At 49.0% G+C, this 13,490-nt stretch overlaps 3 protein-coding genes across 3 annotated transcripts; all 3 read right to left on the bottom strand.

The window, feature by feature from the left end:
• Window positions 1-4,203: 4,203 nt before the first annotated feature.
• On the bottom strand, window positions 4,204-5,643 carry HETIRDRAFT_322192 (uncharacterized protein; the record flags this gene model as incomplete). The annotated part of the gene is made up of 1 exon (XM_009549914.1): window positions 4,204-5,643. One exon carries the CDS (start codon window positions 5,641-5,643, stop codon window positions 4,204-4,206), a length of 1,440 nt encoding a protein of 479 aa, XP_009548209.1.
• Window positions 5,644-5,827: 184 nt separating this feature from the next.
• HETIRDRAFT_247621 (uncharacterized protein) lies at window positions 5,828-6,157 on the bottom strand (the record flags this gene model as incomplete). Its single annotated transcript, XM_009549915.1, has 1 exon — window positions 5,828-6,157. A coding segment is annotated over one exon (330 nt), but the record flags the coding sequence as incomplete, so codon positions are not given.
• Window positions 6,158-9,624: 3,467 nt separating this feature from the next.
• On the bottom strand, window positions 9,625-10,848 carry HETIRDRAFT_322032 (uncharacterized protein; the record flags this gene model as incomplete). Its single annotated transcript, XM_009549916.1, has 1 exon — window positions 9,625-10,848. One exon carries the CDS (start codon window positions 10,846-10,848, stop codon window positions 9,625-9,627), a length of 1,224 nt encoding a protein of 407 aa, XP_009548211.1.
• Between the last annotated feature and the right edge of the window lie 2,642 nt (window positions 10,849-13,490).

Genomic DNA, 13,490 nt, shown 5'->3' on the forward strand with positions numbered 1-13,490 from the left:
CTTGTTGGTACCATATAGGGACTGTGTCTTAGAACTGGGTCCCTCTTCTCATCATGATGGTGATTGCCAGTCTAATAGATTCAAACTATCATCTGCCCTAGTAGTTTAATATTATGCTAGACAATGGTCTTGGCCTTTAGAAGGCTCAATGATGATTGATGAGAGGTTGAGCATCAGAGTCACTAAAGTCATACTTGATAACAAGGGGTCTAGTTCAAAAGGGTAGGTTGTGCATATTAAAGGTCATAGGGATGATGTGAAAGCAGGAAGATATGCATATAAACTTATAAACTCCTCCTTCTTGTCCTGTGACAAAGTCCCTGGCATTGGACAAAGTGGAGCACTATCTAAGGCCATAGACAAGAAATGAGATATCATATGTTACGACTGCTCGTCGGTAACCCCAAGAGTAGGAGGTTCTTCCCTAGGTCGCTCGTGGAGGATGTGTGGAACGGTGGTCTCGACTGTACGTGTAGCACAGGAGCCAGAAGTGTATTGCGATATAGCAATGGAGACTGCAGTAGAAGGCTGCAGTAGAATGGAGGTTCCTGTATGTGAAGATACAGGGGAACGAAGGGTACTGTAGGAAGACAGTACCAGAACAAAGAGAATAGACTGAAGAACCTCAGCCTACTCTATGGGCCTTTTATACTACTTTAGGAAGTAGGGCGTGAGAATACCATATATGTATCCGTAGGTATACTCTAAGTCGTTCTCTCTCAATAACGACTACTCTTGTGTTTCTCCATTAGTCTCCTTCCGGCCAGGAAAGACTAGGAGCTCAATGCCCGATGTGTGAGTAGTTTGTAAGGCGGCGTTCCATGCCCGCTATTGCAATAGGCCCGTGATACTCGACCAACGATAAGGTGATCCGTTGGGAGAGGATGACCAAGGTTATCTGTACCTTGTTTGTACGCCTCACAAGGTGAGGCCGCTTGGTATTTGTGATGATCGTGTCGGTATAGACCGCCGTTAAGGCCCGACAGAACGTGATCATAACAATACCCCCTTTCTACGTCCTATTCGCCTGGTAGGACAGCGCTGTGCGCTTCATCGCCACTCCATATACGATTTGCTTTCTTGATCCAAAGATGGTCTCCGGATGCGACTTCCGGGACATGACTTCGTTTTCTGGGAGGAAGACCGACTTACGTCATTTGATCCTCTAGGAGTTTTCCATCTCCGTTGAGCTGTTTGTTTGTCGAGTCGTGAGGGTATCCAGACCTCCGCTCTCTAGGGTGTTCTTCCTTCACCCGTGGGATTGATTTTGCCGCGGGTAAACCTCATCGCGGTCTTACTTCCAGCCCGCTTCTGGAATGGTATCAAGAAAGGCGTATGAATGCGAGTGGTGTGTGGATGAATAGAAACTCTAGCATGTGGGTTCCGATTCGTGTCATCAGGTTCTTCTTCTTCCTTCTCCGAGGGCCAAACCTCAGTGTTTCCAGGATAGTCGTCTATCCTCATGATTTTGTTGTTTCCTCAATGGCGACCGGCGGCGTCCACGGACAAGTGGGTTGATCGCTTTACAAAGGCTTAGGCCTACTTCTCCAGACTACCTTGTACCATGCCTAAGCATGAGTCGAATGGCCAAGCAGTATTGCTCCCATACGGTGAGCTCATCTCCGGTGAGGGCGCCCAATCAAAATCCCAAGCAGTATTGTCCCCATACGGTGGACTCATCTCCGGTGAGGCAGTTTACGGCGTCCAGAGTTTGTTTTTCACAAACGTGGGCCTATGGTGGGGAATACCACGTGTAGTGTTGGGTTCGAGGCAAGGATGTGAAGAGAATTAGACTTGAAGGGTGCAGCGAGGAATAAGGAGGAGTCTGACTCCTTTTCCAGGTCTGCCCATTCGCTTGCACGAATTAGACATCGAGACCACAGCTGATATATTGGTCGGGGTGCGAGATATATCCACGACTGGCAGTTTAAAACGTCATGCGGGACGGTCCGTAGTTTATCGTCATTTCGGACGATCCGTAGTTTAACGTCTTTGCGGACGTCCTTCATCATCAACATGGAATATCTGTGGGGAAAGATGTTTCTGCACGCCGGAATTTCCATCGGTGATGTGCATAGGGCCATAGACCAGACTTTGCCCGCTCCAGATTCCACTGAGGCATGATGGACGGTTTATACTATATCAAACCGGATAACTTGTACGTCTCAATATTAGGAGACTGCTCAGTTTAATGCCGTGAGGTAGGCATCCTCGCAGTTTAATGCCGTGCGATAGGCATCCTCGCAGTTTAACGCCGTGCGATAGGCGGGCTATCGTCTGACTATGTCCCTCGAGTCACGATAGGCTTTTCCTCCGAGGATGAGGGTAGTTTAACGTCATCTCGGACGTTGTCGACACATTCTCGTCAAGGATGATGTCGACCGATGATCCCTATACAAAAAAGGGACAAGTAGTTTAACGTCATCTCGGACGGTTGGTGACCACGGTCTTGGTCAACAACCACAACTCCTATTCGGTAAGGAGCACGTAGTTTAATGTCATTGCGGACCGATTGACACCATGGCGGTCAATCCACAACTCCTATTCGGTAAGGAGCAAATAGTTTTGTGTCATTGCGGACGATTCAGCACCAGAGTGATGAATCACAACTCCCATGCGATCGGGAGCAAGTAGTTTATCGTCATTGCGGACGCATTGGTGTCCAGGGGATTGGACGTCAATGACAACCCCTAGGTTCAGGGGCAAATCCCTAGAACGAAGGGACGGTAGTTTTACATCGTTTCGGATGCCCGTAGTTTACCGTCGTTGCGGACGTCGATGCCATTGGCCTCGAACAATCCCTATGTGGAAAGGGACAATAGTTTAGCGTCATCGCGGACGTTGTTTCGCCACAAATATTGTGGAAAAACGATGCTTAGTTTAACGTCATCCCGGACGTGTCGTAGTTTATCGTTGTTGCGGACGATTGGTGGAATAGACTTCGGATGAGTGGCCCGCTCTTGTCGTTCTTCCGCTATGTGGGCCAGACGAGAGTCGCATGACCTAGTCCCTTCCTACTAGATCTTCGACTCGAGGCACGTGTCCTAGTTGCCTCCTGACTAGGTCTTGGAGCGGAATTTCTTGTACTTCAACTCCAAGACTAGACTGAGCGCTCCATGAAGAGATGCTTGCTCTTCCATGTCCCCAGACCCCTCGCTTGGATTTGAACCAAGACGACCCGATATTCTTTTACCGAAAAGCGAGTGAATATCGGAAGCGCTTCGACCTTTTATAGGCAGGGTTCTGTGACGCGAGTCCTTCCGCGCTTCGCCAGAATGCAACCACACTCCTTTGGTCAATGGTAGTTTAGCGTCATCTCGGACGGTGATAGTTTTCCGTCATTTCGGACGTGGATAGTTTTCCGTCATTTCGGACGAGGACTAGTTTAACGTCATTGCGGACCCTAGTAGTTTATAGTCATTGCGGACCAAGCCTTTGGTAGTTTTACATCGTTCCGGATGTGTTTTGTGGCCTCGCATCATTATAGGAAGACTTGTGAGGTAGAGGCGGCCCGCTCTCTACATCATCTCATGCGCCAGCTGTAGGATCCCCTAATGCGGAAACGATCCTGTAAAACGGGAGATCCAAAGTGGGACGTCCCAAAACACCAGTCAGACCTTGACTGTGAGGGTTCACGTTACGAGTTATGCATCATAATTTCTTGACTCGGACTTGCAACCGGTTATGTATGGGCACTTCGCTGTACCAAGGCGAAGGGCCTGCTTGTCGACACCTACGAGTAGAGAATATGTCATGTAGAGGGTTCCCTAATGCGGAAAAAACCCTGTAAAACTGAGGATCCAAATGGGACGCTCGATGCATCTGTCAGATTACTCCTTGACAGCGAGGATGTGAAAGGTTCCGCCGTAGGTCGTACGTGGAATTATGCCCGCTGTTGTCCTTGATTCGTACCATCATTTGAACCTAGGACTAAAATGGTCAGGTACTTCCCCTGCCTTCTTATCTTTTCACAGTTTTAAGACATGCAGGTCCGATAGTTTAGACGTCATTCCGGACGCGGGGTAGTTTAACGTCTGTTTCGGACGAGGTCGTACAGTTTAACGTCTTGAGGGACGATCCTAGTTTTACGTCGTTGCGGACGATGGATAGTTTTACATCGTTTCGGATGCGTTTTGTCCCGGGGAAGGAGTTCCTTAACTTCCTTACCCCCTTTCTTCTCCTTGTGCCCTACTATTAGTCCGTTTAATAGTCGAAGGGTCCCTGATAATCCCCGCCCCCTTCGTCAGGTCGGTAGTAGGGGTCCGCTTCGTCGTAATTTCCTGGATTGTCTAGAGCATCCCATGCATCAAGCTCGGATCTAGTCCACAAGCTATTTCTTCGAGCCTCCGAATCAGTGCGGCGAGTTCTGCGGCTGCTTCGGTTATCCTCTCTTTCGTTCGTACGAAATCGAGCACTAGGAGGAGGCGATCTAGGCCGGTGTCGAATACTCCGGCCAGCAGTTGTTCCGCGTCCGAGGGTTGCCTGGTTTCCCCGACTCCGTCTTCCCTCATTTCTTCGATAGACGGGCGGTTCCTCCTCGTCGGTATTTCCTTGGGATAAGGGAAAACCTCGTATCCGGTGAGAGGGGGGAGTCGCGGTATGGCTATGCGCTGTAGGAACCTCTCGTTGTCTCGGTGGAGGGCGCTCCACGACCGTACGCGGAACCCTCCTTGGATTTGGTACAGGCGTGGGATGTTCTCCGGGACGTGGTACGTTCCAAGTGACAACTCGGAAAGGGTCGGTTCTGCTTGGCTGGACGTTTCCCAATTCTCCTCTGAAGAGGAGAGCTGGAAGGAGCTCTTGGTTGACGTATTGGGAGAACTCGTCAGGGTGGATGAGGAGGGCTCGGGGTCGCCCGTCATTGTGGGCGTACCAGGAGGCTGTGTCCGGGTCGGTTTGGAGGGCGAGCGTTCTGATCTGGAGACTGGCACTAGCCAGTCGTCGAGGTACGCCGCTATGTTCATTCCCGGGTTGTCCTGCCAAGAAGTTAGCGAGTCTTTGGAGGGCCATGGCTGTGGCCATTTGTATTACCGCGGAGATGGTGTTCCGCTGGAGGAGCGCGTCCGCGTGTCGCTCCAGTTCTCCGGCGTAAGGATCTGTACGAGGGGTAGGTCCTCCCATGGAGCTGGGAATCGGTCCACTAGTTGGTACTGGCGGAGGTGCAGTTTCTGATAGAACTGGTATTGGTTCAGCTTCTCCATGGCTTGGGAGTTGAGCTGCCGTTCTTGCTCGAAATCCCGAGGGACCTGCAACTCCACTATTTGGCGTGCCTTCACTAGGAGGTGGAACTCCCACTGGTAATTGGCCAAGGCTCGACTGGTTTCGGTCATCAGAACCTTCATGCCGTGGTGCATCTCGTGAGGCCCTCTCCGGTGAGGGTCTTCGGGTTCTTTCCCTTTCCTTGAACTTGCCATAGTCTTCGGCGTCGTCGTCGGAGAAGTTGTTGAGATGGGGAGTGAGGAGGACACCGGTAGATCTTGGTTGTTGAGGACTTGTTCCTCTATCAATTCGTCCAGCATCTGGTCGGTGAGGACTTGTTCCTCTTTCCACTCGTTCGACATCTGGATTGGCGACCATAAGGACGACATCGGGGGAGGAGTTTCTGGATGGAGACGAAGCATCGTGGTCGTCGTGGAGGAGCATTCGAAAGGGGAATGTGTTTGAGAGGGGAAAAGGTGAGAAGATGTTCTTGTTGGAGTCCTCTTGTCGCTCCTTTTATAAACCTTCGTTTCTCCTCTCAGGCTGTTCCCGGACGAGGTTTGTCAGGGTATTGGTCATGGAAATCTTTCATGGCTTCTTCCGCCGTTCCTTTTAGGAGAGTGTAGGGCTCCCAGGTGTTGTCTGATTCGGGATATCCCATCCATTTGACCAAGTATTTGGTTCCCCGTCCTTGCCGTTTTGAATCCACGATCATTTCCACTTCATAATGCTCTTCATCGTTCAATACTTCCGGTATTGGTCGCGCGAAGTTTTCTCCGTGGGCTTCGGTTTCTCTATATTTAGTGAGCACTGCGGCGTGGAATACCGGGTGGATCTTCCACTGCGGAGGAATTTGGAGTTTGTACGCCAGGGTTCCCACTTTTCCCAGTATCTTGAAAGGGCCATATCGCCTAGGGGCGAGCTTGAACTTAGGATGGGTTGTCCGAATGTGGGTTCCTTCTAACCATACTTGGTCTCCTTCCTCCCATTGGGGAAGTTTCCTGTGAAGATCCCGGTCTTTGGCGTAATTGCTGGCTATTTGTAAGCTAGCAGCGGCTTCTTCCTGAACTTCTGTGATCGTCCTAATGCGTTCAGCTACCGCAGGTACCTTTGTCTCCAGCGCTGTGTCAGCTGAATAGGGGGGATTGAAACCGTATAGCACTTCGAAAGGGGATTTCCCGGTGGCCGAGTGTTTCCGTGTGTTATGTGAGAATTCGGCGAACGGCAAAAGGTCTACCCAATTGTCCTGATGGTAGTTGCAGAACGTTCTCAGGAATTGCTCGATTTCCTGGTTTACCCGTTCCGTCTCTCCATCTGTTTGGGGATGATACGCCGTGCTGAGAGCGGCGGTGATTCCTAGCCGTTTCCAGAGTTCTCGGGTGAATTTGGCCGCAAATTGAGGGCCCCGATCGGACACTATTTTGGTCGGCAGTCCATGTCGATTGAAAATGTTATTTTGGAAAAGCACGGTTGTTTCTTCTGCCGTGATCGTTTTCTTGCATGGGGTGATGACTATGCCTTTTGACAGACCTTGATCCACTACCACGTTAATTGAGTCGAAACCTTTGCTTTCGGGTAGGTCCGTGACGAAATCTGTCGAGATGAATCGCCAAGGGACGTTGGTGGTTTCCAGAGGGTGGATAGGTGGGTGTGTCTTGTGTGTCAAGTTCTTCGTGGACTGGCATATGGCACATCCATCCACATATTCGTGGACGAATTTAGTCATGTTTTGCCACCAGTAGTGTCGTTGCACCATTTCTAATGTTTTTGCTCTACCCGGGTGTCCTACCGCAGGTGCATCATGATGTGTTTTGACGATGAGTCTTCGGATGGCGTCGTCTTTGGGGACGCATATGTGGCCGTTGTGTCTGGTGATTCCCTCTTCATATGTCCAATGTCCCAATAATCCTCTCATCCCTTGTGGTCCCACTCGTAAGAGCTTTGCGAGGGCTACCCTTGTTAAGGCATCATGTTCCGATTTCGAGTGTCGGATGAGGGAAATGAGGTTTGAGGAGGCGATTTCCGTGGACTTTATATGCCGTGTCGGGGATAGTTCTACCAATGTTTCGTCGGATTTGTTGAAAAGCTTGGCCGGGAGTAAAATTTGAGATTTGTTGTCAGATTCTACTCCCTCACTTAGATCTGGACGCCTGGACAGAGCATCGGAGTGATTTGTTGATCCTGCTTTATAGCTGAGTGTAAAGTCGAATCTGCTCAAATAAAGGCTCCAACGGGCGTGTCGTCGTGATAGGTCTCGCGCCGTTTGGAAATGTTCCAGGTTTTTATGATCTGTCCAAATCTCGAAGGGGTGTCGCGCGCCTTCGAGGTAGTGATTCCAGTGTTCCAATGCTTTTATTATAGCCAAGAGTTCCCGGTCGTGAACATCGTAATTCCGCTCTGCTGGTGAAAACGATCCAGAGAGGAAAGCGACTGGGTGCCAGTCGCCATCTTTTCCTTCTTGTAGGAGGGTAGCTCTATAGGCGATTAGTGATGCGTCCGTTACTAATCGATATGGGTGCATGGGATCTGGATAGTTCAAGACGGGTTTACTGATAAAGGCTTTCTTTAACCGTTCGAAAGCTTCTTGGCATTTTGCAGTCCAGTTCCATTTCTCGTCCTTTTTGGTAAGGTCATGTAGGGGGCGCGCGATGAGTGAGAACTTGTCAATAAAGCGCCTGTAAAAATTCCCTAGGCCCAGGAAGGAGCGAATGTCGCGGACTGTGCGTGGGATTGGCCAATCTTTTATTGCGTCCACCTTTGAGTCCTCCATGGCGACATGGTCTTTTGAAATTGTATATCCCAGATATTGGAGTTTTTCCTTGTAAAACTCACATTTTTCGGGTTTCAAATATAGATCGTTGTCGCGTAGGATTTGGAAAACCTGGTTTAGGATTTTGACATGTTCCGCCATGGTTTTGGAGAAGACGAGGATGTCGTCCATATATACGGTTATCTTCCGGGCTGTGATGAGTTCCCTGAAGATCATGTTCATCATAGCTTGGAAGGTGGCTGGTGAGTTGGTTAGGCCGAAAAACATCACCGTAGGTTCGTAAGAACCTAACGGAGTGATGAAGCTCGCCTTCCACTCATCTCCTTCTTTGATGCGTATATTGTTGTATCCCCATCGCACATCCAACTTGCTAAAAATGATGGCCCCTTTTATCACATCCAGTAGTTCTTGGATTAGTGGAAGGGGGCACACATTCGGGATGGTGTGCGAATTTAAGTGGCGATAGTCCTGTACCGGGCGTAGTTTTCCATCTTTTTTTCCTATAAAGAAAAATGGGGCTGCTGTTTGTGAGGTGGATCGATGGATGGTTCCTCTCTCCAGATGTTCTTTGATGAATTTTCCTAATTCGTCGTGTTTTTCTGGGCTCAGGGCGTAGATTTTGGGCACTTGAGGTTTGAAAGTCGGTTTCAAGTCAATGGCATGGTCCCAGTAAGTGTGTTCTGGGAGTCATTGTGACTTTCGTTCGCTAAAGATGTCCAAAAATTCGTGATGCGCCTTGGGAACTCTTTCCTTTAGATTGGTGACGATGATTTCGTCTTCCAGGTCTTGGTCGAAGCTGGCAAATCCTGACGGTTCGGGGGCTAGTTTCCGAATAACTGGGTCCCGGGCGGCTTGTTTTCCTGAGGGTTTGTCTGGGAGATCAGGTTCTCCCTCGTTTGGTGAAAGAGATGGCTTGTCTTGAGCCTTTTGTTTCTCTTCTGCGTATTTCCTTATGTCCTTTAGGAGCCATTTCCTTTTGAGGTATGCTCGTAGTTGGACGCCAAACGTTCCGCTGTGATCGCGGAGTCCTACATCTTCCGATAGTCTTCGGAGATGTTCTAGGCGCTGTTTTTCGCGCTCGTTGATGCGTGGTTTATGCCGTGGCTCCACGTCTGATAACCGCCTGCTGTATGGCGGTTCTTCCCTTGCCCTGGTGAACCCATATGGTTGCTGGCATTTCTGGGGGCACCGATCGAAGTGCACTTCACGTCACCTCCATTCGATGGAGGGATCGTGGTATTTCAACCAATCTGTTCCCAGGATAAGGTCGTCCTTCCCTAGATTGGAGATAAACATCTGGACGCGCTCAGTATGCATTCGTCCACTGATGTCCCGAATGGTGAGGTTCACATCCAAGGCGGATCGGATGAGACCTGCTTTGTTAATGGTGTCATCGACGTTCCGGACGCGAATGGGGTTGTTGAGTGTATAGGTGGGGAAACGATGTCTTTTGACCCAAGTTTCGTTTACTATAACCCCTTCGCAGGCCGAGTCGATGGTTGCCTTTGCTCCAGCGTTTTGACTCCTGTTTGATACTTTCACGTTCAGGCGTATGGGGGTGATGATACGGTCGTTCATTGCTCCGATACGAATACAAGTGCGGGCATCAAACTCGGGTCGTCCTTGACCTCTCTCCTTCGCTGGTGAGGGAGAGGTCAGGAAAAACGCTCCGCGTGTCCCAAGATTACTTCTCTGGCTTCATCTTCTCCTAATTCTCCGAGCACTGCTCCGATTCGAGCAGAATGACTGACACTTCCGTCTCCCCGTCGTCCGTTAGGTAGCATAGCGCGCTGCCCATGGTTCGTCTGGGGTCGTCCGGATGGGGTAGAGTGAGGACATTCCATCGAAGGACCAGGTTGTGGTACCCGCTGGTTGTTGCGATGAACATCCTCTGTCTCCATTCCTCGATATATTCCCGCTTGGTTTCCCATAGCGGGTGCATCGTCTTCTCCTTCCCAATCAACCGCGCGGCTTCTTCTCCCTGTTGTACCCATGCGTCTCTTCGAGTTTCCTCGAATCGGTCGAACGCCTCTGCGTAGTGACGGGCAGTCAGTATTCCAGTGTCCTGTTTTTCCGCAATAGTAACAGGCGCCAGGAGGCTTGCCGTCATGTTTCCGTTTTTGGCTAAGGGCATTGCGCTTGCGTGTCGCGTCAATGTCCATGTCAACGACTTGGTTGTTCATTCTGCGAGGGGCGTTTGTGGAGTTGTAGCGGGGAGAGATTTGGTTATGGAAACGATTCAGATAATCGCTTCGAAAGGAGGTGGAGTTGGCGAGGATGGCCTTTTGAGCTGTTCTGGCCCGCAGCCGTCCATCTATTTCGCAGGCTGTATTGATCCAGTCCTGAATGGTATCCTTGGGCTGAACTTCCTTGTCATATATTTTGTCCATGACGCGCGGGTCTAGTCCGCGTTGGAAGTAAGGGACCTGCTCTTTTTCGGAGATGTCGGCATCGGCGGCAATGAGAATGAATTGGTTGGAGTATTCATCAACCGTCATTCGTCCTTGGGAGAAGGCCATGAGAGCGCTCCGCGCTTTGTCGGTCTTGCCCGTCTCCCTAAACTGTAATTTGAACTTTGCTAAAAAGTCCTTCCAGGTGCCTAGGTCGGTAGGTGGATCTGCTCCTACTGATCTGAGGAGAAAGTTCTCTGCCCAAGCTCCCACCGTGCCGTATCTCATGCATGAGAGCACAAGGGATATTTTGTCTTGATCGGTCTTGTACCGATCGGATTCTGCTGCGAAAAGAAGGAGGCATTGGAGCATGAATTTCTGGGATTCAATGCGGTCGCCCGTGTAATTGTCTGGGAGTTTGACTTTTCCCCTTCCGGGTTGTACTGTTGCGGAAGGGGTGTTTGTAGAAGTCGAAGCTTGTCCCGACATTTCGGCGAGTGGTTCGTTTCGGGTGTTGATCGGTGTTTGGTCTGGTGAGTCGGAGTCTGATTCCGAGGTTGTTTCCTCTTGCTCCGAGTCTTCGGGGATTACCGGCGCCGGTTCCCTGTATTGTGGGGCTAGTTCCCACTGAGCTTCTGTTTCGTTCCAAATATCCTCTTCCTCTGTTCCGTCTTCAAGGGTGAAGTAATAACGCCCGTTTCGGTATGAGCAGTTATCGTAATTCGGAGGGGCAGTTCCGTTATTGTCTTCGTAGACCCAGAAGTCCCCTTCACGCCGGATAGGGCGATTGTTGTGACGGAGTTGGTTATTGATACGTCTAGTGCCGGGTGGATATTCCTGGCCTAGGTCTTGCTCCAGAATGTGTGCAGTAACGCTTTCTCAATGGGGGTCTATATCCCCACTGAGCAAGGTTATGAGAGAGGGTGTGGCAGCAAGCTAGTGCGAGCAAGGTAGGGGCAGAAGAGTCTATTCTAGTGTTACGACTGCTCGTCGGTAACCCCAAGAGTAGGAGGTTCTTCCCTAGGTCGCTCGTGGAGGATGTGTGGAACGGTGGTCTCGACTGTACGTGTAGCACAGGAGCCAGAAGTGTATTGCGATATAGCAATGGAGACTGCAGTAGAAGGCTGCAGTAGAATGGAGGTTCCTGTATGTGAAGATACAGGGGAACGAAGGGTACTGTAGGAAGACAGTACCAGAACGAAGAGAATAGACTGAAGAACCTCAGCCTACTCTATGGGCCTTTTATACTACTTTAGGAAGTAGGGCGTGAGAATACCATATATGTATCCGTAGGTATACTCTAAGTCGTTCTCTCTCAATAACGACTACTCTTGTGTTTCTCCGTTAGTCTCCTTCCGGCCAGGAAAGACTAGGAGCTCAATGCCCGATGTGTGAGTAGTTTGTAAGGCGGCGTTCCATGCCCGCTATTGCAATAGGCCCGTGATACTCGACCAACGATAAGGTGATCCGTTGGGAGAGGATGACCAAGGTTATCTGTACCTTGTTTGTACGCCTCACAAGGTGAGGCCGCTTGATATTTGTGATGATCGTGTCGGTATAGACCGCCGTTAAGGCCCGACAGAACGTGATCATAACATCATAGCCATGGTAGGCATGTAATACTCATTGGTAAGGGTAGGGTCATCATTAGGGTGGAATGTGTTATAGAGGAGCCTTACATTGTTGAATCCCATCAACATCCTCTGTCCCATAATGATACGAGCTATAGATATACCTTCTCTGATCTGCAATGACCTTTGAGCATGCCTAATGAAAGCTCTTTCCTTCTGTAGTATCTCTAAGGCCCTGGTTATCTTGAGTCTAGTTGGCCCAGACACAAACTCACTATTGGAAATGCCTTTTATGAGTCCCATAAGATATGCAACAGGGGCTGTAAGGTAGGATTCTCTATCAAAAAAGATGATCTTGCCTGTTCCTTTATGGATGAGGGGTAGGGATAAAAAAGAATATGGGAGTGGTTGCTTGACCTGTCTAGCTAGCTTCTACTCTTTGGCCTGGACATGCTAGTTGTCTTGTTTGTTCTGCTCAAGAACTCTCCATACCTCTTCTTAGTGCCTCTTATTCTTGTTAAGCTATTGTATATACTCTTCTATATTTTCATTGGCTTTGTTCATGGCTTGTTTTTTGTCACTCATCCAGGGAACTAGTCTCTCCTCTGATATAGTGGACTCTAAGAAGAGGGAAGTCTGTTATAAACTGCTTGTTTAATAATCCTAAGAGTGGAAAGTTTTTCCCTAGGTCGCTTAATGAGGAAGAGTAAAATGATAGTCTTGACTATATGAGTAGCATAGGAGTAGATGATATTGCAATATCTGTAGTATGGAGACAAAGAGTATTGTAAGAGGATAGTACTGAATAAAGAGAATAGATTAAAGATCCTTAGCCTATTCTATGGGCTTTTTATACTACATTAGGAAAAAGCTCTATATTGAATTAACCATAGTTAAGCATAAACATAGCTATATTTTTACCAATTACTATTAAGGATTTTTAGCTTGCCCCCTCTCTAATCCTAAAATTATAGAATCTAATTAGAGCTAATTAAACCTAATTTATCATATGGATTTTTGGAAAAATATCAACCAACCTAGTTCTATGGTTTCTCTACTATTACTACACCTCCAATCATAGAGTATGTATAGAGCTTACTAATCAAACTAAAGTCACACCTTATTATAAACTTGCCCATCACTAGAATTGAACCAACAACCTTATGCCTGCACACTCTATGTTACGAACTGCTCGTTCGATAACCCCAAGAGTAGGAGGTTCTTCCCTAGGTCACTCGTGGAGGATGTGTTATGATCACGTTCTGTCGGGCCTTAACGGCGGTCTATACTGACACGATCATCACAAATATCAAGCGGCCTCACAAGGAGAGGCGTACAACAAGGTACAGATAATAACCTTGGTCATCCACTCCCAACGGATCACCTTATCGTTGGTCGAGTATCACGGGCCTATTGTATTAGCGGGCATGGAACGCCGCCTTATAAATTACTCACACACAGGGCATGAACCTCCTAGTCTTTCCTGGCCGGAAGGAGACGAACGGAGAAGCACAAGAGTAGTCGTGATTGAGAGAGACGACTCAGAGAATACCTACAGAT

The sequence above is a fragment of the Heterobasidion irregulare genome, assembly GCF_000320585.1.
Source record: "Heterobasidion irregulare TC 32-1 unplaced genomic scaffold scaffold_07, whole genome shotgun sequence".
NCBI lineage: Eukaryota > Fungi > Basidiomycota > Agaricomycetes > Russulales > Bondarzewiaceae > Heterobasidion > Heterobasidion irregulare.